General features: G+C 19.8%; 3 protein-coding genes across 3 annotated transcripts, besides 10 other annotated features; 2 read left to right on the top strand and 1 right to left on the bottom strand.

Annotated features, from left to right (window-relative positions):
• Positions 1 to 373: part of a repeat region that runs on past the window's edge.
• Positions 374 to 1,207: 834 nt separating this feature from the next.
• Positions 1,208 to 1,732: a repeat region.
• A 2,706-nt stretch (positions 1,733 to 4,438) lies between these two features.
• Positions 4,439 to 5,116, top strand: PGAL8A_00188800 (fam-g protein; the record flags this gene model as incomplete). The annotated part of the gene is made up of 2 exons (XM_028670572.1): positions 4,439 to 4,513; positions 4,643 to 5,116. The coding sequence occupies 2 exons, from the start codon at positions 4,439 to 4,441 to the stop codon at positions 5,114 to 5,116; spliced, it is 549 nt and encodes a 182-aa protein (XP_028527311.1).
• Positions 5,117 to 5,572: 456 nt separating this feature from the next.
• Positions 5,573 to 6,950: a repeat region.
• Positions 6,951 to 7,260: 310 nt separating this feature from the next.
• Positions 7,261 to 7,682: a repeat region.
• Positions 7,679 to 11,195: a repeat region.
• Positions 11,196 to 11,645: 450 nt separating this feature from the next.
• Positions 11,646 to 12,115: a repeat region.
• A 3,146-nt stretch (positions 12,116 to 15,261) lies between these two features.
• Positions 15,262 to 15,734: a repeat region.
• A 988-nt stretch (positions 15,735 to 16,722) lies between these two features.
• Positions 16,723 to 17,423: a repeat region.
• A 1,195-nt stretch (positions 17,424 to 18,618) lies between these two features.
• On the top strand, positions 18,619 to 19,368 carry PGAL8A_00188900 (fam-g protein; the record flags this gene model as incomplete). The annotated part of the gene is made up of 2 exons (XM_028670573.1): positions 18,619 to 18,693; positions 18,823 to 19,368. 2 exons carry the CDS (start codon positions 18,619 to 18,621, stop codon positions 19,366 to 19,368), a joined length of 621 nt encoding a protein of 206 aa, XP_028527312.1.
• Positions 19,369 to 21,205: 1,837 nt separating this feature from the next.
• Positions 21,206 to 21,690: a repeat region.
• Positions 21,691 to 22,333: 643 nt separating this feature from the next.
• Positions 22,334 to 22,928: a repeat region.
• Positions 22,929 to 24,106: 1,178 nt separating this feature from the next.
• PGAL8A_00189000 (fam-g protein) lies at positions 24,107 to 24,662 on the bottom strand (the record flags this gene model as incomplete). Its single annotated transcript, XM_028670574.1, has 2 exons — positions 24,107 to 24,457; positions 24,588 to 24,662. 2 exons carry the CDS (start codon positions 24,660 to 24,662, stop codon positions 24,107 to 24,109), a joined length of 426 nt encoding a protein of 141 aa, XP_028527313.1.
• Positions 24,663 to 25,150: the final 488 nt, after the last annotated feature.

A 25,150-nucleotide genomic window follows, 5' to 3' on the forward strand; every position in this document is an offset into this window, starting at 1 on the left:
CAAACATATTAATAAAGAGAAGATATAATTTTCTCTACTAATTTAATGAACTTATTTTAAGTTTTTATGTTATAAACCAGTAAACTGCTTTATATATATAGTTTTCCTAAATGAACATTTATTGTTTTTAAGAGGAAATTATTTACTTTAATAAAAATACTAAATTTTTAATAAAAATTTGAAACCTCATTGACTATCGATATTAATAATATATATTTTATTTATAAGGTTATGTGTAATGTTTAACAATTCACATGCATTTTTCCGAAATTAACAAATATAAATAAGTAATAGAATACAAAATAAACTACGCAATATTGCTAACACGAAAATTTTATTATCATTGTTATAAAATTTTCTTACATGAATTTAAAACATAGTATAATTAAAGAAATTTTTTAGTCAACAACTCTTCTTTTCAATTTTTCAATAATTAAATCATTTGAAAAAAAAAAAAATATATTTTTTTATGTATTTTAAATTTACCAAAAAGAAAATAAAAAAAAATTAATAATTTTTTTTTTTTATCTATCGCTTGCATGTCTATTTATTTTCCATACAGAAACTATTTTTTATTCTCAAAAAGTTCAATAATACGTTTTATTATCCAAATATAGAAAAAAGAATTGTTATCACAAAGCTTCTTGAAGTATATTTTGTTTAAATTTATATAATAAAATTTTAGTGTTTTGTATTATTCGTATAATTTATTTTTTTAATTATTTATGTTTATTAATTTGAGAGAAATGAATTTGAATTGCTAAACGTTAATTATAACATTTTAGATAAAATACACGTAAATTAAAACTAAAATAATGATATAAATTTTTAATAAAAATAGGAATTTTTATTAAAATAATTAAATGACTCTTAAAAACAATAAATGTTCAATGAAGGAGAGCATATACCTTTCGGTTTATTGTATTAAAAACTAATTTAAATTCATTTAATTGGTAAAGGAAATTCTACATGCTCGTTGTTAATCCTTTTGTTTAATACCTGTTTAATAAAAGGCTTTATTAACCTTTTTTTAAATAAAAAGAACTAGCTATATGAAGAATACGTAGTTGATCATGCACACAAAAATAAAAAAAAATAAAAAAAAAATGTGATCAATTTTTTTTGCTTCTCTTTTGATAAATTAAAAGAAGTAAAAAAAAATATAATTTTTTTTTTTTTAAGAAAAAAACGTCTAGAAGTATTGGTTAAAAAAATCAAATGGAAAAAGATTTGTTACCAATAAGAATGAGATATTAAACATACAATAGATATTTATATACAAAAGAATTAAATTTACATAGTATTTATATTTTTAATTTGCAAGAGAAAATTTTATACATGTAATAATAAAATTTTCATGCAATTAATATTCATATAATTAATTTGTATTTTCACTAATTGTTTATGTTTGTTAATTAAACAACAATATATTTAAATTGCTGAACATAACTCATAACAAAGAAACAAGTAATATACATTTAATAAATAATGAATATTCAATAAGAATATATATTTTTAATAAAAATAAGGATTTTTATTAAAGTAAATAAAGGCCTGTTGAAATTAAAGAATGCTAAACGAAGTATATCACATAATTAAGAATCAGCCGTTCAAAGCCTATAAAAATATATATAAATACATCAAAACCGTAGAGGCAACTATACATGCTCTTTATTAATTTGTTCGTTCAGTACTCTAGCAAAGTCACCGAACATCCGATTAATAAATCAATACCATAGATTCTTTAATTTAATAATTAAATGTTTCACAAGTTGTAACTATTGAAAATAATTTTTTTTATATTGTACTCTATTTCCGCTGAATGTCACTAAGTTTTCTTGGCGTATAGTGAACATATTTAGCTTTACCTATATTGTTTATATTGGTTAATACATTGCTCTATAATAAATAATATTGACCTTTTTTGTATAATATTTAGACGAACAAATAGAATAAAAACATTTTATATTGTGAACGTTAATTCTCAAGGAAAATTAGCCATCACAAATGTTTGCCTAAAATAGTTATTCAAAAAGTATGTAAACAAAAAATATATGTATATATATACATGCGCTTAAAGTGAGTGCACTTAAAAAAAATAAATAAATAATGATATTTTTTTTGTGTGAGTATTTACAATTAAAAAAAAGTATATATTATGATTATATTCTTTTTATTACAAAAAAAAAAAAATTAGTTTTTCTTTTTTTTTTTTGGAGGATATTGTGCAGACTACTATAGAATGTATATTTTTATTTTAATCTAAAATGCAATATTAAGGAAATTACATTTTAGAGTGTTCCTTATATTAAAAAAAAAATAATTAACTAATAAGTTATATTTAATGATTATTAATAAAAAAAAAAAAAAAAATTATATTAAAATTAAGTAGAGTTTACATTACATTTTCCTTATTAATTTATTTGTTTTACATGAGAAAAGTAAATTAAAAGCCATTAATAAATCGGACCTATAAATAATTTCTTTTCCTTTGGAATATTATCTTATTTATAATAATTATAATCATTTTAATACTTCACGAACTGTCATTTTGATAATTTATGTTTCTATATCTCCAATACATACACTATTCAAATTATTTTAATATCATGTAATATCTATGTTAAATGTAAGACACTTTAATATTTTACATATTTTTACTAGTAAGAACAACTTCTACATATAACATTAAAAAAATATAAATCATAACAAATACACTTTTATTAAATTTATGATTATTTTTTAGAGAAAAATTAGTGTTAAAATATTAAAAATCATAGCATTTATACACACCACTTTTCATTAACAATATGTCAAAGATTCTAACAAATTAAATTTAAAAATTAAATATTCTTATTAAAATTTTCCAATAATATTTACAAAGATGTCTTATAAAATTTAACCTTTCAAGAAAACATTTATATTAGAAAGGGACAATTGTTGAATTTATTATACTATATAAATGAGTTACCTAAATTTCGTAAGTAAAATGAAAAATAAAAAATTGTGCTATAAATATATAAAACTAAAAATAAAAACGAAATAAATACATCGTAATAATAATCAAAACATATCAAGTAAATATATAAAAGCAAAAAAAAAAAAAAGTAAAATAATTTCTCCTTATATTTAATTAGGAGATTATAATAATATATATGCAAAAAGTTATTTTATAATTCTGTTTTAACTTTATTTATTGATATTTTTTATATCACAATAAAAATGCAATCTTTTGAATTTTATATGAAAAAATCTATTATATTTAAGTAAAGATATATTTTTATATTCAGTAAATAACATATATATTAAATTTGAAACTGATAAGTATTATTCGTAAAAGAGTAAATTTATAAAAATGTATTTTTTGAATAAATTAAGTAAATTTGTCAAAAAAAATAACTTTTTTTAAAAAATATTTTTTACTGTAAATATATGATTAAAAAAATAGTATTTTTTTTTTTTTTTTTTTTTTTTAAATTGTAATTAATTTATTTGACTTTTAAATGTGCTTTTTATAAAATTTCTTATTATAATTTCTTTAAAGTAAATACCTATCTTCACTTTTTTCTTTGAATTTAATTACTTCATAAATTTTTTATTTTTTTTGAAATATTTTAAAAAGTAATTTTTTTTAAAAAATAGTTATAACAAAAAATAAATATATGCATATATTGTGTAAACATTTATGAACAATAAAAATAAAAAAAAAAAAATTAAGATAAAAAAAAGTATATTAGAAAAAAAAAAAAAGTTATATTTAAAAAAAAAATATACACAAACAAAAATTAGTTTTTATTAAGTGAAAAATTGTGACAAATGTAGTATACTGCATGAAAAATACATGCGTGTAAAAATTTTTAATTTATAGAGTTTTTTTTTCTTTTTTTGATGGAAATATATCTCTATAAAATACGAAGATTTATATTTATAAATCATAATATACCGTATATAAAATAATTTAAAATTCGAGATAATTCACAAAAATTGGTAATTTAGAAAAAAAAAATTAAAAAAATCCTTTAATATTAAATGTATATCATTTATAATTTTTATGTGCATTAAATTAAATATATTTAATTTTTTTACATAATTTAAAGATAAATAAAATTTTAATAAAATATTTTTAAAATAACTTTATCCTATTTATTATTTTTTTTATTTATTTGTAAATTAACATTCTTATTTTATTTTTTAAAGATTTAAAAATATTATTCCTATCTAAAGTAACCATAATATCATGTGTAATAATAAAAAATTAGAAATTACATTTTATATATGAAAATAATTTTCTACTTTAAAAATATAAGAAAATAATATAAGTTATATTAATATCTAAATTAATACTACAAATCCATAATTTAGTGTTATTAAAAATTGAAACAATTTTACACCTGACTTAACAACTTCCATTTCAATATTATTCTATAAATATATTAATATGAAAACGTTAACTTTATATTTAAAAATTACTACATTCCTTCTTTTAATTTGGATGTATCAATGTTTTTATAACGTAAGTTAAAATTTTTACAAAAAATATACATATAGATATATTTTATTTCTAATTATTTTTAACATTTCATTTGATTTACTATTCTAACATAAGAAACATTCTCTTTAAAAATTTTTATTTAATCCATAGTGTGATTCATATAAAACTTTGATTGATAAAAATATATTTCAAACAAAAAATAAGTTAAAATATGAAAGAGTATTATCTGAGGATAACATACCACTAAAAAAGGAAACTTACTCTGAAGAATGTCTAGAAGAATGTTCATTAGATAATAAAGAAAAAAAATGGGAAAATCCAGTTAAATACGAGAATCCGTGCGATCAATGGCATAAAGTCATTACTCCAAATTTGTGGGAGCGATTTAATGAAGAAACAAGTGGAATGGACCCTAAATTGAAAGAAAAAAAATGGAATATTATATGGAATAAAATTTCAGCTAAAAAAGTTAATGATCTATCTTTAATATTTCGTCGAAGAGATATTCCAGATGAAGAAAAAGAAAAATTAATTGATAGTGTTATGGAAGAACTTCTCTTAGAATTTGAGAAATTTTTATACGAATGTAAGAAAGAGATGAAAGACAATAAAACAGAATCCTAATCTACGGAAGTGATGAAAGAAAATAAAACAGGATTCGAATCTAAGAAAGAGCTGGGAATAAATGAAATAAAAAAAAATAAATTAAAAATTTGAAAATTGCTTATTAATAGGTTTGATAACCTTTACAAGAATAAAAATTAATGGTTTAACAGAGAATATAGGATTTGTTTTTCATAATATCTAGTTAAAAAAAAGAAAAATTAATATTTTGTCTAAATTTTTTTTATAGAAATATATTTTATTTTTTAAAAAAAAAAAAATTAAAAGAGAAAAATTTTTTCGAAAGAAAAAATTTCATAAGAATATTTTTTAATTTTTAAGAATAAAATTTTCGTTAAGTGATATTAATATAATTTAATTTTTTTTTTAATATTTAAGTATTTTTATTATTTTTAAAAGCAGTGATCTTAAATTACTGAAAATTACTTATAAAAAGCAATAAATATTTTGTATTTATGATTTATTAGTTGGGTATTCGGTGACTTTATTAGAGTAATGAGCGAACAAATTAGTAAAGAACATGTAGAGCTGCCGCTACGGTTTTGATGTATTTATATATATTTATAAATGCTTTGAATGAGTGATCCTTAATTACATAATCTACTTCGTTCAGCCTTCTTTAATTTCAATAGGCATTTATTTACTTTAATAAAAATCTTTATTTTTATTAAAAATTTAAATCCTTATTGAACATTAATTATTAATTAATTGTAAATTACTAGTTTATTTATTATGATTTACATTCAGCAATTAATATATATTGCTGTTGAATTAACAAACATGAACAATTATTTGTAAATATCAAAAATTATATAAATATTTACATGAAAATTTTATTGTTATTTTGTATAAAATATTCTTTTACAAAATTCATCACAAAGAAATATTTCATTTCCTTCCCACAAAAAAAAATTCTCTTTTTTTTTTATTTTTATTTTATTTATTTTTAACAAATATTTCTCTAATAGATTTTTTAATCAATTTTTTCCTAACGATCTTTGCATTTTTTTTATCAAATTTTTTTCCTGACAGTCTTTGTACTTTCTTTTTTAAAAGAAAATACAAACAAAAAAAAATCATCAATTTTTTTTTTTGTGTGTGTTCTTGACCAACTTCTTGTTCTGCATTTAACTAATCCTTTATTTTCCAAAAAGGTTAATAAAGCCTTTTATTAACCATACTCCACCACCATGGGAAAGTAATGGTTATTACTTAAAGTTTGTTATTTTTGTATTGTTTTATTACATCAACTCCTTTTTGTACTCCTTTTTCAATTTGATTGTCCTGATTATCGTTGATATCACCGTTATGATACTACTCCGTTTATGAATCTCTAGATAATCCTTAGACTTTAAATCATGCGTCAGATTTAATTTCCTTTTATTCTTATTTGTAACTTGTATTAAATTGTGCATTTGCCTTTCATATATTTCCCTGGTTTTGTTAATCAACAATTTTATTTTTGACATTGGAATTTGTACTTTACCTCTATAGTATATAGATAATGCTTTCAGAATTCCGCTTTCAATTTTAGTTACTCTATGTGGAAATGATAAATATGGTTTTTATCGTATATTTCCAATATAGTATTTCATTTGATTCCTTTCGTATTCGGATAATTCGTATGAGATAATATCTTAAACCTTAATATTTTTATTCTCAATTATAGGTTTTCTTTTGATTTCATTAACATTTTCATGTATGCTTTTCCATCGATCGTTTAAGTATATAATCCTTATTTCAGAAGTTGTTTCCTGTCATATTTTGCAAATCCTGGACAGATACAATCTATTCCAAACATAGAAAAATAGGGTGTTTCTCCTGTGGCTCCATGGTTAATAAAAGGTTTCATTAACCTTTTTGGTAATAAAAAGAACTAGCTATATGAAGAATATGTAGTTAGTTGTGCACATCCTGAAAAAAAAAAAAAAAAAAAAATTGAATTTTTTTTGATCTTTTTTCTTTTAATAAATGGAGATACGTAAAAAAGAAAATATATTTATTTTTTTTATATGATTTAATTGGGGAGAAAAAAGATTGGTTAAATAAAAATCGAGAGTAAGATTTAGTATCAATAAAATGAGATCTTAAACAGATAATAATGTTTACATAAAAGAGTTTAATTTGCTTAATATTTATATTTTTTAATTTATGAGAGAACATTTTATACATATGACTATAAAATTTTCACGTAATTAATATTCATATAATTTATTTGCATTTTTACTAATTATTTATGTTTGATAATTCAACAGCAATATATTTAAATTGCTGAACATAACTCATAACAGAGAAATAAATAAATTACATTTAATTAATAATTAATGTTCATTGAGGATTTAAATTTTTAATAAAAATAAGGATTTTTATTAATGTAAATAAATGCTTCTTCAAATTAAAAAATGCTGAATGAAGTAGATTACATAATTAAGAATCGCCAGTTCAAAGCATATAAAAGTATATATAAATACATCAAAATCGTAGAGGCAACTCTACATGCTCTTTATTAATTTGTTTGTTCAGTAATCTAGCAAATTCATCGAACATCCAATTAATAAATCACTTTATCAATTTGAGTCAATACAGCTCCTATAGAATAATCTGATGCGTTAGTATAAATAGTATAGGGTTTTCCTAATTTTGGAAATGAAAGATAAGTAATTTCCGTCATTTTATTCTTGATATGCTTCAAATCCTTTGAATGCTTTTCTTTCCATTCAAATTTCTGTTTCTTAGTTAACAATGGAACAAGTTTAGAAGTCCAATCTTAAAAGATCTTAATATAATTCCTGTAATAATTAGCAGATCCTAAGAATTATCTTAATTGCTTTTTAGACTTAGGTCGTTCTGTTCAATAATTGTTTTCATCTTATCTAATGAAGGTCTTATACCATTTCGATCTATCTCTTTCCCAAGATAAGTTATAGATGTTTTAAAAAGTTCACACTTTTCTGTATTTATTCCTAAATTATTATTACAAAGTAATTCAAATACTCGTTTTAATACTTCTATGTGTTCAAATAGTGTTTTTGTAAGAATGATGATGTCATCAATGTACACAACTACATAATTCTCTTGAATTAATTGTATAAAAATATCTTCTATTATTCTTTGAAATTGTGTAGGACTTATTTTTAGTCCAAATAGCAATACGTTAAATACAAATGTTCCTCTCTTAGGAACTATAAATCCAGTATATGGTTTACTACATTCCTACAATGCGATATTCCAAAATCCATTTTTAAAGTCTATCTTCGAAAACCATTTTGTTCCATGAAACGTATGAAATGTGTTTTTCATATGTGGGATGACATATAAATCATCCAATATAAATTTATTTAAATACCGATAGTCTAACGTGACTCTCCATTGACCTGTTTCCTTCCGAACCATTACTATTGGTGAGGTCCAATCTACATGAATGACATTACTTATTACTTTTAATTTTATCATTTCATCTATTTTTCGATGTAATTCTGATAACATTTCTTCACTCAATGGTCTAGGGTTATAACGCCGAGATTTCCCTTGTATCTGAATAGAAACTTTGTATTTGTTGTTGGGTTCCATGATTTTATTTCCCCAGAGTCTTGTATTATTTCTTAATACTTTTTCCAATTCTTCTTTATTTTTCTGATCTTTTAAGTCAGATCCTTCAACAAAATTCTGAATAATTTCTTTATTCGAATTCTCCAATCTATCTTCTTTAACTTCAGGTTTAACCTCCATGATATACATATGTTGGTTATTTCTTTTTGTGATGGAATAACCTAATTCGTCCATTACTATACCGCTAAGTAATATCAGGAGTTTATTTGTTTTTATTATTGCAAATATGGTTAATACCTTCATATTGGTAGATTTCATAAATATTTTCACCTTTTTAGATTTCATTACCATAATTCCATTATCTATTCCAACAACTCTTATTGGTTGTAGTGAGATATCTGGTTCTATACCTAGTTCTTTAGCTGAAACCGTTGATATAGTACATAAATCTGCTCCTATATCTAGTAGAACATTGACGTTATGTCCGTTAATTTCTACGGTTTGTTCCGCATTCGCAAATGGTCCTTTTTAACTTCCAATTTCTGTAGTCCTATTAACAGATGATCCGCTTTCTACTGAGTCTGTTACACCTTCATCGGATTTCTTTTCGATGTCAATTTCTTTCTCCTTAAACACTTTATTTATTATGTTCCTCTTTCTATCCTTCTCTTCGTCACTTTCTTTAGGTTTATTCACTTTATACCTTTCTTTTTCCTTTTCTTTTTGTCTTTCCAGGTGTTCCAATTGTTTATTAAGGTATCTTTGCATTTGACGGATTTTTTGTGGATTAGTTTCATTTTTGATCATTTTAAAATTTAAATTATATCTTTTATCTGTTATTATACCTTTGATTTCATTTTCTTTATCTCGTATCACTTTATTTCTACATTCTAATGCCAAATGTCCTATCATATTACAATTACTACATCTTTTTTTTCTATGTATGCAATACTTTTTAAGATGACCTTTTTCTCCGCAAAAGTAACATTTATTAAATGTTCTTTCCTTCTTTTCTGAATATCCATTCTTATATCTATTTACTGTCCTTACATCCAAGTTATTATGATTATTTTCTTCTTTGCACATGTCTTCTAATGCTAACATTGTTGATATTACATCCATAAATGCTTTATTCTTAGATAATTTAATAGGTGCTTTTACTGAATAATTAAATGAAATTAGTAATCTAAAAAATCTCTGTAAATCGTCAATATTATATCCGTTTGGTTCATCGAAACATAAACAACCATCCACATATTCTTTAGTGTCTTCAATGAATGAATTCATAGCTTCCAGTACACTGTTTCTCCAATATACAAATAATGGTTTTCTCATATGTTTGATGCGCTCATCACCATTTTTAAATATATTCTTCTAGAATTTTATCTTTAACTATGACATTTCCGTTATTTCCTCATCGCAATAGAATTTTGTTATCCATCCTGAATAAGATGCTGGTAATAAAGATTGCATTATCATGCATGTGTCAATTTTGGTTAATTTTATCATTTTAACTCCGTTTTCAAGCTCGTCAAACCACTTAGAGTATTTTTCAAACGAAGCCTCTTCCGATTTTGATAGTCCTTTTGGTATCTTTACTTTAGTGCGCTCCAAATTTCCATTTGTTCTGAATATATAAGACATATTAATGGGTATTATACTTTTGAACACATCTAATCCTAAATTATCTATTTCTTTATCCATTATTAGAAACCTGCTAATCCAATGTGGGTTCTGTTTGTGCTGGTTTCGATATTCCTGCCGTTGTCGCTAATTATTTTATTAACTGGGTTTTGGTGACTTCATTAGAGTACTGATTTATTAACTGGATGTTCGGTGACTTTGCTAATGTACTAAACAAACAAATTAGTAAAGAGTATGTAGAGTTGCCTCTACGATTTTTGATGTATTTATATATATTTTAAAATGCTTTGAATGAGTAATTCTTAATCGTATGCTCTACGTCGTTTAGCATTCTTTAATTTCAATAGACATTTATTTACTTTAATAAAAATCCATATTTATATTAAAAATTTAAATCCTTATTGAATGTTTATTATTAGTTAATTGTAAATTACTAGTTTATTAGTTATGAGTTACATTCAGCAATTAATATATATTGCTGTTGAATTAATAGACATAAACAATTATTGACAAATACAAATAATTATATAAATACTAATTACGTGCTAATTTTATTGTTATTTTGTATAAAATTTTCTTTTATAAAATTCATCACAAAAAACTATTTCATTTCCTAAAAAAAAAATTTTTTTTTTATTTATTTTTTATACTAATCTTTTTCCAATAAAATTTTTTTTTAGTCAATTTTTTTTTTTTGATGGTCTTTGCATTTTTTTTTTTATCACATTTTTTTCCTGACATTTTTTGTACTTTTTTTTTAAAAAAAGTACAAACAAAAAAAAATCATCAATATTTTTTTTTTTGTATGTGCATGACCAACTTCATATTCTTCATTTAACTAATCCTTTTATTTTCCAAAAAGGTTAAAAAAGCCTTATATTAACCACCTATCTACTAATAATAGTTTCCTCATATGTTTAATACGCTCATCACAATTTTTAAATATCTTCTTCAAGAATTTTGTCTTTAGCTGTAGCATTACAGTCATTTCTTCATCGAAGTACAATTCTGTTATCCATCCTTAATAAGATGCGGTAATAAAGATTCCACTATCATGCATGTGCCAAATTCGGTTAATTCTCTCATTTTAACTCTATTTTCGAGCTCGTCAAACCATTTAGAGTACTTTTCAAACTAAGCCTCTCTCAATTTCGATAATCCATTTAGTATGTTTACTTTAGTGCTCCCCAAATCTCCATTTGTTCTGAATATATGATTGATTAACTGCGTGTTAGATGATTTTGCTAGAGTACTGGTTAATAAAAGGCTTTATTAACCTTTTTGGAAAATAAAAGGACTAGTTATATGAATAACACGTAGCTGGTCATGCACACACAAAAAAAAAAAAAAAAAGATTTTTTTTTTTTTGGGAACAAAGTATGATTTGAATTCTCTAAGAGAAAATATTACAAATGTAATAATAAAATTTTCATGTAATTAATATTCATATAATTAACTTGTATTTTCACTAAATGTTTATGTTTGTGAATTCAATATCAATATATTTAAATTGCTAAACATAACTCATAACAAAGAAATAAATAATTTACAATTAAATAATAATCCCTATACAATAACGATTTAAATTTTTAATAAAAATAAGGATTTTTATTAAAGTAAATAAATGCCTATTGAAATAAAAGAATGCTGAACGAAGTAGAGCACATAGTTAAGAGTTACTCGTTCAAAGCATATAAAAATATATATATAAGTACAACAAAATCGTAGAGACACCTCTACATGCTCTTTATTAATTGGTTTGTTCAGTACTATAGTTAAGTCCCCGAACACCCAGTTTATAAATCACTCTATAAACAATACTATTGACCTTTTATGTATAATTTTAGAAGAATAAATAGAATAAAAACATTTTATTTTGTGCATGCTAATTCGCAAGGACAATCCAATATCATAAATGTCTTCTCTAAAATAGTTATTCAAAAAGCATGTAAACAAAAAATATATATATATACATACTTGCACTTAAAGTGAATACACATAAAAAGAAATAAATATATAATAATATTTTTTTTGTGTAGGTATTTACAATTAAAAAAAATATATATTATGATGATATTTTTTTTATTACAAAAAAAAAATTAGTTTTTTTTTCTTTTTTTTTTTTTTTTAGGAGGATAATGTGCAGACTACTATAGAATGTATATTTTTATTTTAAGCTGAAATATAATATTAAGAAAATTACATTTTAGAGAGTTGCTTTTATTAAAAAAAAAATAATTAATAAGTGACATTTAATGTTTATTAATAAAAATAAAAATTTTATATTAAAATTAAGTAGAGTTTACAATAAATTTTCCTTATTAATTTATCTGTTTGACACGAGAAAAGTAATTTATCAACTATTAATAAATAAGAGTTATTAATAATTTCCTATCCTTAGGAATATTATCCAACTTATAATAATTATAATAGTTTTAATACTTCATGAAGTGTTATTTGGATAATTTATGTTTCTATATCTCCAGTACACAAAGTATTCAAATTATTTTAATATCACTTAATATCTGTGTTAAATGTAAGCACTTTTATATTTTACATATTTTTACTTGTAAGAACAACTACTACATATAATAATAAAAAAATATAAATCATAAAAAAAGCACTTTTATTAAATTTATGATTATTTTTTAGAGAAAAATTAGTGTTAAAATACTAAAAATGATAGTATTTATATACACCACTTTTTATTAATAATACGTCAAAGTTTTTAACAAATTAAATTTAAAAAATAAATATTCTTATTAAAATTCTCCAATAATATTTACAAAGATGTCTTATAAAATTTAACCTTTTAAGAAAAAAGTTATATTAGGAAGAGACAATTGCTGAATTCATATATACTATATAAATGAGTTACCTAAATTTTTTGGTAAGTAAAATGAAAAATAATAAATTGTGCTATAAATATATAAAACCTAAAATAAAAAAGAAAATAATCGTAATAATAAACCACATGTATCAAATAAATATATAAAAGCAAAAAAAAAAAAATAAAATAATTTTTTTTTATATTTAATTAGAAGATAACAATAAATATGCACAAAGTTATTTTATAATTCTATTTTATCTTTATTTATTGATATTTTATATATCACGATAAAAATGCATTCTTTTGAACATTATAAGAAAAAATCTATTATATTTAACTAAAGATATATTTTTATATTTAGTAAATAACATTTATATTAAATTTGAAACTGATAAGTATTACTCGTAAAAAAGTAAATTTACAAAAATATATTTTTAGAATAAAGTAAATTTGCCAAAAAAATAAAACTTTTTTTAAAAAATATTTTTTACTTTAAATATGTGATTAAAAAAATAGTATTTTTTTTTTTTTTTAATTGTGATTAATTTATTTGACTTTTAAACATGCTTTTTACATGATTTGTTATTATAATTTCTTAAAAATAAATACCTATCTTCACATTTTCTTTTGAATTTAATTACTTAATAAATTTTTTTTATTTTTTTTCAAATGGTTGAAAAAGTAATTTTTTTTAAAAAATAGTTATAACAAAAAATAAATATATACATATACTGTATAAACATTTATCAATAATAAAAATAAAAAAAAATAATTAAAATAAAAAAAAGTATATTAGAAAAATAAAAAATTTATATTTAAAAGAAAAATATACACAAACAAAAATTAGTTTTATATTAAGTGAAAAATTGTGGCAAATGTAGTATACTGCATGAAAAATACATGCGTATAAAAATTTTTAATTTATAGATTTTTTTTTTCTTTTTTTGATGGATATATATCTCTATAATATAGTAAGATTTATACTTATATATCATAATATACCGTATATAAAACAATTTAAAGTTCGACATAATTCACAGAGATTGGTAGTTTAGAAAAAAAAAATAAAAAAAGTCCTTTAACATTAAATGTATATAATTAATACATCAAAACCTTAGAGGAAACTCTACATGCTCTTTATTAATTTGTTTGTTTAGTACTCAAATAAAGTCACCGAACACCCAGTTAATAAAATACAAAGTCATTGAAAATCGAATTAATAAATTAAGGATCAAACAGTCATTAGGTTAAATTACATATATAAGATATAAGGAAAATTTTATTTTTATATTTCACGTATTCCTTATTATTCTGATGTACAAAAATTTGGTATAATAATTAGATTATATGCTTACGTTATAAAAGATATTATAAATATTTTATAAGATAATATTTCGTTATACAGAAAACATGAATAATCTTCGTATAAAATATTACCTAAATAAAAAAAGAATTTTTATGTTTTTTTTATCAATTGATTTTTTTAATTATATTTTATTTAATTTTAATTTAAAAAAAATATGTTTTTTTTCTATTATTTCCATAAAATATTTATATATGGTAAATAAATTGCTTTAATAGAACTAATTATCGAAACAATTAATAATTAAAATTTAAGTTAAAACAATGAAATAAGATTTTTGTTTTTTTATTATTAAATTTCTATTCATTTTATTTTAAAAGACAAATAATAACTTGATTTTTAATATATTTATTTATTTTAAAAATTTATTTCACATATAACTGTTTTATTAATTACCCATTCAATAGCTTCATAAGAGTATTGAACTGATAAATTAATAATCAAAATGTATAGTTTTTCTTATTATTTGTGTTTTAAATAGATATGCATCTAAGTACAAGTGTTTATTCATTTTAAACAAAGTTTAAATCAAAATTGTTTACTATATTTTAAAACATATACATATAAGAATTTAATAACCAAAATAAATAGAAAATCATTTTATTTTTTTTTTTTATTTTAAAACTTTTAAATTCAATTTAATTATTTTTTAAACTAATTAATTTGAGTTAAATTACACGCTAAAACCAAGATGTGTTTCACAATAAAAATATATTGTTACCTACAAAAATGATTTATTAATATATTTTTTTTAAATGGTGATTTATTAACTGGATGTTCGGGGACTTTACTATAGTAGTGAACAAACCAATTAATAAAGAGCATGTAGAGTTTCCTTTACGATTTTGGTATATTTATATATTTTTTTATATACATTGAACGAGTAACTCTTAACTATGTGCTCTACTTCGTTCAGCATTCTTTTATTTTAATAGGCATTTATTTACTTTAATAAAAATCCTTATTGAATATTAATTATTAATTAATTGTAAATTACCAGTTTATTTATTATGAGTTACATTCAGCAATTAATATATATTGCTGTCGAATTAACAAACATAAACAATTATTGACAAATACAAAAAATCATATAAATATTAATTACATGAAAATTTTATTGTTATATGTATAAAATTTTCTTTTACAAAATTCATCACAAAAATATTTCATTTCCTTTCCTCCAAAAAAAAAAATTCTTTTTTTTTTTTTTTTTTTTTTTTTTATTTATTTTTTTTGAAGGATAATGTGCAGACTACTATAGAATGTATATTTTTATTTTAAGCTAAAATGTAATATTATGGAAATTACATTTTGGAGTGTTGCTTATATTAAAAAAAAAATAATTAACTAATAAGTTATATTTAATGTTTATTAATAAAAAAAAAAAATTATATTAAAATTAAGTAGTGTTTACACAACATTTTCCATATTAATTTATATTTTTGACATGAGAAAAGTAATTTAACAGCCATTAATAAATCAGAGCTATAAATAATTTCTTTTCCTTAGGAATATTATCTTATTTATAATTATTATAATCATTTTAATACTTCATGAACTATCATTTGGATAATTCATGTTTCTATATCTGCAATACACAATCTATTCAAATTATTTTAATATCTATGTTAAATGTAAGACACTTTTATATTTTAAATATTTTTACTTGTAATAACAACTTCTACATATAATATTAAAAAAATATAAATCATAAAAAATGCAGTTTTATTATATTTATGTTTATTTCTTAGAGAAAAATTAGTGTTAAAATATTAAAAATAATAGTATCTATGCACACCACTTTTTATTAATAATACGTCAAAGGTTCTAACAAATTAAATTAAAAAAGTAATAATTCTTATTAAAATTCTACATTAATATTAACAAAGATGTCTCATAAAATTTAAACTTTTAAGAAAAAAGTTATATTAAAATGGGACAATTGATGAATTCATTTATACTATATAAATGATTTACCTAAATTTCGTAAGTAAAATGAAAAATAAAAAATTGTGCTATAAATATATATAACGAAAAATAAAAAAGAAAATAAACACATCGTAATAATAATCAACACTTATCAAATAAATATGTAAATGTAAAAAAAAAAAAAAAAATTTATTTTTTTTATATTTAATTAGAAGATTATAATAATATATATACAAAAAGTTATTTTATAATTCTATTTAATCTTTATTTATTGATATTTTTTATATCATGATGGTTAATAAAAGGCTTCATTAACATTTTTGGCTATAAAAGGACTATCTATGTGGAGAATACATAGTTGTGCTAACTAAAAAAAAAAAAAAAAAAAAATTATTGGAATTTTTTTTTGAGAAATGTTCCTTTCGAAAAAGAAAGATAAAAATAAAAAAAAAAAATAAAAAGATTTAAAATTTTTTTTCTTTTTAGATAGAGAGTGATTTTTTTTTACAAAAAAAAATAATAATGTTTTTGTAAAGTGTTTAATTTGCATAATATTTATATTTTGAATATATGAGAGAAAATTTTACATATGAAGATAAAATTTTCACGTAATTAATATTCATATAATTTATTTTCATTTTTAATAAGTATTTGTGTTTGTTAATTCAACAGCAATATAAAATGATTACTGAATATAACTCATAATAAATAAACTAGTAATTATAATTAATTAATAATTAATGTTAAATAAGTATTTAAATTTTTAATAAAAATAAGGATTTATTTATTAAAATAAATAAATGCCTTTTGAAATAAAAGAATGCTGAACGAAGTAGATTATAATTAAAGATCACTCGTTCAAAGCAAATAAAAATATACATAAATATACAAAAATCGTAGAGGCATCTCTACATGCTCATTATTAATTGGTTTGTTCAGTACTATAGTAAAGTCCCCGAACACCCAGTTAATAAATCACATGATAAAAATACTTTCTTTTGAATTTTATAAGAAAAAATCTATTATATTTAACTAAAGATATATTTTTATATTCTATAAATAATATTTATATTAAAATTGAAACTAATAAGTATTACTAGTAAAAAAGTAAATTTACAGAAATATATTTTTAGAATAAAGTAAATTTGTCAAAAAACTTTTTTTAAAAAATATTTTTTACTTTAAATATGTGATTAATAAAATAGTATTTTTTTTTTTTTTTAAATTGTGATTAATTTATATGACTTTTAAATATGCTTTTTGCATGATTTGTTAATATAATTTCATTTATATAAATGCCTTTCTTCACTTTTTCTTTTGAATTTAAATACTTAATAAATTTTTTTTATTTTTTTTCAAATAGTTGAAAAAGTAATTTTTTTTAAAAAATAGTTATAACAAAAAATAAATATATGCATATATTGTATAAACATTTATCAATAATAAAATTAAAAAAAAAAGAATTAAAATAAAAAAAAGTATATAAGAAAAATTAAAAAAGTTATATTTAAAAGAAAAATATACACAAAGATAAATTAGTTTTATATTAAGTGAAAAATTGTCACAAATGTAGTATACTGTATGAAAGATACATGCGCATAAAAATTTTTAATTTATAGAGTTTTTTTTTCTTTTTTTGATAGAGATATATCTCTATAATATACGAAGATTTATATTTATAAATCATAATATACCTTATATAAAATAATTTAAAGTTCGACATAATTCACAGAGATTAGTAATTTAGAAAAAAAATTAAAAAAATCCTTTAACATTAAATGTATATCATTTATAATTTTTATGTGAATTAAATTGAAAATATTTAATTTTTTTACATAATTTAAAGATCAATAAAATTTTAATAAAATATTTTTAAAATAACTTAATCCTATTTATTATATTTTTTAATTATTTGTTAATTAACATTCTTATTTTATTTTTAAAAGAATTAAGAATATTATTCCTATCTAAAGCAACTATAATATCATGTATAATAATAAAAAATTAGAAATTACATTTCTCATATGAAAATAATTTTCTATTTTAAAAATTTAGGAAATTTATACAAGTTATAATAATATATAAATTAATATTACAAATCCATATTTTACTATTATTGAAAATTGAAACAATTTTACACCTGAATTAACAACTTCCACTTCAATATTATTCTATAAATATATTAATATGAAAACGTTAACTTCATATTTAAAAATTACTACATTCCTTCTTTTAATTTGGATGTATCAATGTTTTTATAACGTAAGTTAAAATTTTTACAAAAAATATACATATAGATTAATTTTATTTCTAATTATTTTTAACATTTCATTTGATTTTCTATACTAACAAAAGAAACATTCTTTTAAAAAATTTTTATTTAATCCATAGTGTCATTCCCATAAAATATTGATTGATAAAAATATATTGCAAACAAAAAATGAGTTAAAATATGAAAGAATATTAACAGAGGGTAACACTGAAGAAAAAAAGCAAACTAACGCTGAGGAATGTCTAAAAGAATGTCCTTTAGATAATGAAAAAAAGGAAAGTTCGTTTCCGGATCTTTACAAGAATCCGTACAATTATTGGCTTAAGTTCAAGGTTCCAAAATATTGGGATCGATTTAAAAATGGGACAAGTGGAATGGACCCTAAATGGAAAGTAAAAAAATGGAATGTTGAATTTCAGATAATTTCAAATAAGAAATTTAATGAACTATATTCAATATTTTGTCGACATGATATTCCAGATGAACAAAAAAACGAAAAAATTGATAGTTTTATGATTGAATTTGACTCAGAATTTGATAAATTTTTATGGGAATGTAAGGAAGAGATGACAATCAATAAAACAGAATCCGAATCTAAGAAAGAGATGACAGACAATATAACAGAATCCGAATCTAAGAAAGAGATGACAGACAATAAAACATAATCCGAATTTAAGAAAGAGATGACAGACAATAAAACAGAATCCGAATCTAATAAAGTTATGAGAGAGAATATAACATAATCCGAATTTAAGAAAGAGCAGGGAAAAAATTAAAAAAAAAAATAATAATTTAAAAATTTGGAAATTGTTTATTAATTCTTTTTATAATCCTGACGAGAATAAAAATTAATGATTTAGCAGAGAATATAGGATTAGTCATGCACAAGATCTAGATAAAAAAAGGAAAAATTAATATTTTGTTTAAATTTTTTCTATAGAAATATATTTTAATTTTTAAAAAAAAAAAAAATTAAAAGAGAAAAATTTTTTAGAAAGAAAAAATTTTATAAGAATATTTTTTAATTTTTAAGAATAAAATTTTCGTTATGTGATATTAATATAATTAAAATTTTTTTTTTTTATTTATGTATTTTTATTATTTTTAAAAGCAGTGAACTTAAATTACTGAAAATTACTCATAAAAGGCAATAATTATTTTGTACTTAAAAATTAATAATTAATGAGAATATATGTTTTTAATAAAAATACATATTTTTATCAAAGTAAATTCACAATGAACCTCATTATTGTAGTTTATTTTTTTATATCATTGATATTAGATTTAAAATCCATTTAATTACTTGAGAAAACTCCATATTCTCTTTAATAATTTGTTTTTCATTACTCCAGCAAATTCACTCAATGATAATTTAATAAATTAAAAATGTAATTTATGGAAATAAATAAATCAGATAGTAAATGTACAGGATAAAATAGAAGAAAAAAAGTTGGATGCAGAATTATTACCAGCTTATCTATATGACAAAAAAAGGACACAAAAAGGAAAAAAAAAAAAAGTCTTTATTGAGAATTATTAGAGTTAAAGATTTGTTAATAAAAGGAATTTTTAGCTTTTTTGAGAAAACAATTAATAGCTGTAGGCAAATAAATAGACATGAAAGTACTAGATAAATGAAGAAAAAATGAATTGAATAATGTGAAAAAAATATTCAAGTTATTAAAAAATAGAAGAAAACTTAATAAGAAGTTTTTTTGTGGAAAATTTTTATCTTTGTATTTTAAAGAGAAAATTTTATATTAACAATAAAAAATTTTCGTGTTTGTATTATTGTATAACTTATTTTATGTTTTGTTATTTATATATGTTAATTCGCCAGAAGTGAATTTGAATTGTTAAACATTAATTATAACATTATAAGTAAAATATATGTGATTTAAAACCATAATTAATAAAGATTTAAATTTTTAATAAAAAATGGGGATTTTTATTAAAATAATTAAATGCCTCTTAAAAACAATAAATGCTCAATGAAGGATACCATATACATTTCAATGGTTTATAGTATTAAAAACATATTTAAAATCATTTGAATCGTAGAAGAAACTCTACATGCTTGTTGTTAATCCTTTTTTTCAATACTCTAGCAAAGTAATGAATAGGAAATTAATAAACCATTAATTACATTTATTTTACTTATATTATGATTTATATTTAACAATTCAAATTTATTGCTCCCAAATTAACTAGCATAAATAATTGATAAAATTCAAATTATATTACGTAAGTACTACAATACACAAAAATTATATTATAGTTAATATAAAATTTTCTTATGTAATTTTAAATAAAAATACACCACAATAAGCTTTGTTATTCAATAACTTTTTCTCCTATTTTTCGACAACTAAATTCCTTTTAAAAAAAGAAAAAATTTATTTCTTTATGTATTTAATTTACAAAAATAAAAAAAACCATTAACTAATTTTTTTCTTTTTTTTTTTTACTTAGCAATTTCATGTTGGTCAATAAAATGTATTATTGTTTTATTAACTGGGGGTTCGTTACTTTGATAGAGTACTGAACAAACAAATTAATAAAGAGCATGTAGAGTTGACTCTACGGTTTTGATGTTTTTATATATATTTTTATTTGCTTTGAACGAGTGATCTTTAATTATAATCTACTTCGTTCAGCATTCTTTTATTTCAATAGCATTTATTTATTTTAGTAAAAATCCTTATTTTTATTAAAAATTTAAATCCTTATTGAATATTGATCATAAATTTAATAAATATTAATTGTTTCTTTATTATGAGTTATGTTCAGCAATTAATATTTATTGCTGTTAAATTAATAAACATAAACAATTAGTGACAATACACATTAATTATATAAATTTTAATTATGTGAAAAATTTATTGTTGTATGTATAAAATTTTCTTTTATAGAATTCATCATAAAAATATTTCATTTAATTCCTCTCACTCCCCAAAAAAAAATCTTTTTTTTTTTTTTTTTTTTTTCGTGTTCGTGAACAGCTACGTATTCTTCATATAACTAGTTCTTTTTTTTAACATAAAGGTTAATAAAGTTTTTTATTAACGAATATTTAAGGAATTTAAATTTTATATGAAATAAATTGTTCATTTTACGTTACTTAACATAATTATATATAAATAATTTATAATCTATAGAAAACAGTGAACCAAAAATATAATAACGAACTTTGTGAAACTTAATTAATTTGATAGTTTAATTAACATTATTACATAAATAGCGAATTAATAAAAGAAAATCCTAATAAAATGTTAAGAAGTATTATGCAAGACATTGTTAACCTGTCCTATGTACTATTTCATAAAACTCATAATTAGATAATCTTCCTACATGAAAAAATAAAATCCAATTTATTTTCTAAATGGATAAGATTCTTTTGAGATACAAGCAAAAAGATAAATGCATACACATTATAGAATTTTTAATTATTTAGATAATAAATAGGTAATAAGGTATTGGTTAATAAAAGTCTTTATTAACATTTTTGGAAATAAAAAGGACTAGTTATAGGAATAATACGTAGTTGGCTATTCATACGCAAATAAAAAAAAAAAGAAAATAAAAATTATCAATTTTTTTTTGTTTTTATTTTTATTAATAAGAGGACATAAAAAAAAAAAATATATATTTTTTTTTCTTAAAAAAAAAGAATGTCCAGAAAAAAATGGTTTAAAAAAACAATTAAAAAAAGATTTGTTACCAATAAGAATGAGATATTAAAAACAAAAAAGATATTTACTTAAATATATTATTTTATAATTTTTTTAATAGTTTTTTGATATTAATTTTTTTTGTAAGAGAAAATTTTATACATAGAAATTGAAAATTTTCATGTAAATAATATTCATATAATTAATTTTGTATTTTTACTAATTGTTTATGCTTTGTTAATTCACAGCAATATATTTAAATTGTTGGACATAAATAATAACAAAGAAATAATTTATATACATTTAATCAATAATAATATTCAATAAGGATATAAATTATTAATAAAAAAAAAGATTTTTATTGAAGTAAATAAATGGCTATTGAAAATAAAGAACACTGAACGAGGTAGATCAAATATTTAAGGATCACTCGTTCAAAGTATTTAAAAATATATATAAATATGTCAAAATCGTAGAGACAACTCTGCATGCTCTTTATTAATTTGTTTTTTTAGTACTCTGGAAAAGTCACTAAACACCCAGTTAATAAATCAGCATGCTAGTATGCTGCGAAAAGGTGAACACATAAATGCATACACTTAAAAAATTACTCTCTCTAAAAGTAAATATAAGAAAAAAAAATATAGATTTATTTTATTATTTTTTTTTTTGTTGTAACACTAACATGGAAAAAAAAAATAATTTATTTTCTTTTCACAATAATTTTTTTTTTATTATTTTTTTTTAAAAATAATTTATTACACAAAAAAAAATTTTTTTTTTTTTTTAATGGAGATGATCTAGAATATATTATTTTGGAAGATTAAAAATACAATGTAAAAACATGATATGCATGGCATATTGTGTAAATTAATAACAATAATACTTAAATAACTGAATTATCATTTTATATTATTTATTGAAAGTGAATAATTTTTATTATAGTTTTATTAATAAAAAAGAAAATGAGTAAAATTTTCTCTATGTGTTATTTATTATTTTGTTTTTTTAATATTACTAACGTCATTGAACGAGTAATTAATATATCAAGTAATAAATAGAAAAATTAATAAAAAAAATGCCGAACATTCTCTATTAATTTAATGAATTTAAATATAATTTCGATACTACAAACCTGTAAAATGTAAATTATGTAGCTTATTGAGAATTTATTTACTTTAATAAAAATCTTACGTTTTTATTAATAACAGAAATTTTCATTAAAAATTAATTTTTAAGTACAAAATATTCATTTATAACTTTTAATTAATAATTTTCATATATTCAAGTTCATTTTTCTTAAAATGAGCAAAAAAAATTTAAATTATATTATTATCATTAACAGCGAAAATTTTACTCTGAAAAATGTAAAATATTCTCATAAAAATATTTCTTCCTAAAAATTTCTTCTCTTTTAATAATTTTATTTTTTTTCTTTAAAGAAAATAAAATATAATTTTATAAAAAAATGTAAAGCAAAATATTGATTTTTTTTAACTAGCACTTGTGCATGACTTATTAAGTATTTTCTTTTCATATATTAATTGTTAATTTAATAAAGGTTAACAAAGTTTTTTTTTATCCATTTTTCTAGTTTTTAATTTTTTATTTCTTGTTTTCATTTTATTTTTTCTTGTTCTTTATATTGACATGAAAATTTTTCATAATACAAATGAAGATTTTTCGAAATTCAATCAATTAATTTTTTTCTTTTTCAATTTGTAATACGATACTAATGAGTCAGTGATAGATGCGGTATTTGCATTTCTGTTGAAATATTATTTCGATAAGCATTCAATATTTTATCTCTATATTTATATATCATTTCATTTTCTTCTTTAAGTAAAACTTCTACAATGTTTGTTATAATATTAGCACTATAATATGTAATATATATGTCCATTAAATAAACCAAATATTCACGTCTAATCTCCTTTTCATCAGATGGATGATGTTTTACACGTTTTTTAATATAAGATGATTTTTTTTCTGATATTTCAACCTCTGCTAACGTTCTTTCGTGTTTTACCCCAATTTTTGTTTCTAATGTAACTTTATTAATCAAAGACTTACTGGAATCATACTATGGGATTAAAAAAAAATTTTTTTTAATTTTTTTTCAATTGTTATAGTAATAAATTAAGTAAAATTTTTAAAATGATTAGAAATAAAATATATTTATATGTGTTTTTTTTATATAAATTTTATCTTACCTTGTAAAAAAAAGGGAATATCCAAATTAAAAGAAGAAATGTAAAAATTTTTAAACATAAAGTAAAGGTTTTCATTTTAATACTATTATAGTTTAATATTAATGTTAGAGATATTAATCCAGTTACAAAATTGCTTCTATCTTTACTAATGATAAGTTAGAGATATGTAATATTGCTTTAAGTATTATTATGACTTTTGTAAATTTTTTAAGTTTTTAAGGTAAAAATTTATTTTTTTATATGAAATGAAATTCTTAATTTTTCATAATTATACATAATATTACATTTACTTTATGTAAGAATAATACTATTAATTTTTCAAAAAATAAAATAAATAATAAGGTATATAAGTTAAAGAAAAAAAATTTTAAAGATGTAAAGTTATTTTAAAAATATTTCATTAAAATTATATTCATCCTTAAGGTAGATAAAAAAACTATATAATGTTAATTTGAAATAAATTAAAACTATAAATGTTATATATTTAATGTCATTGAATTTTTTTTTATTTTTTTTTTTTTTGTTTAACTATTAGTTTTTTTTCTGTGAATCAGGTTAAACTT

Source organism: Plasmodium gallinaceum, assembly GCF_900005855.1.
Source record: "Plasmodium gallinaceum strain 8A genome assembly, contig: PGAL8A_v1_71, whole genome shotgun sequence".
Lineage (NCBI taxonomy): Eukaryota > Apicomplexa > Aconoidasida > Haemosporida > Plasmodiidae > Plasmodium > Plasmodium gallinaceum.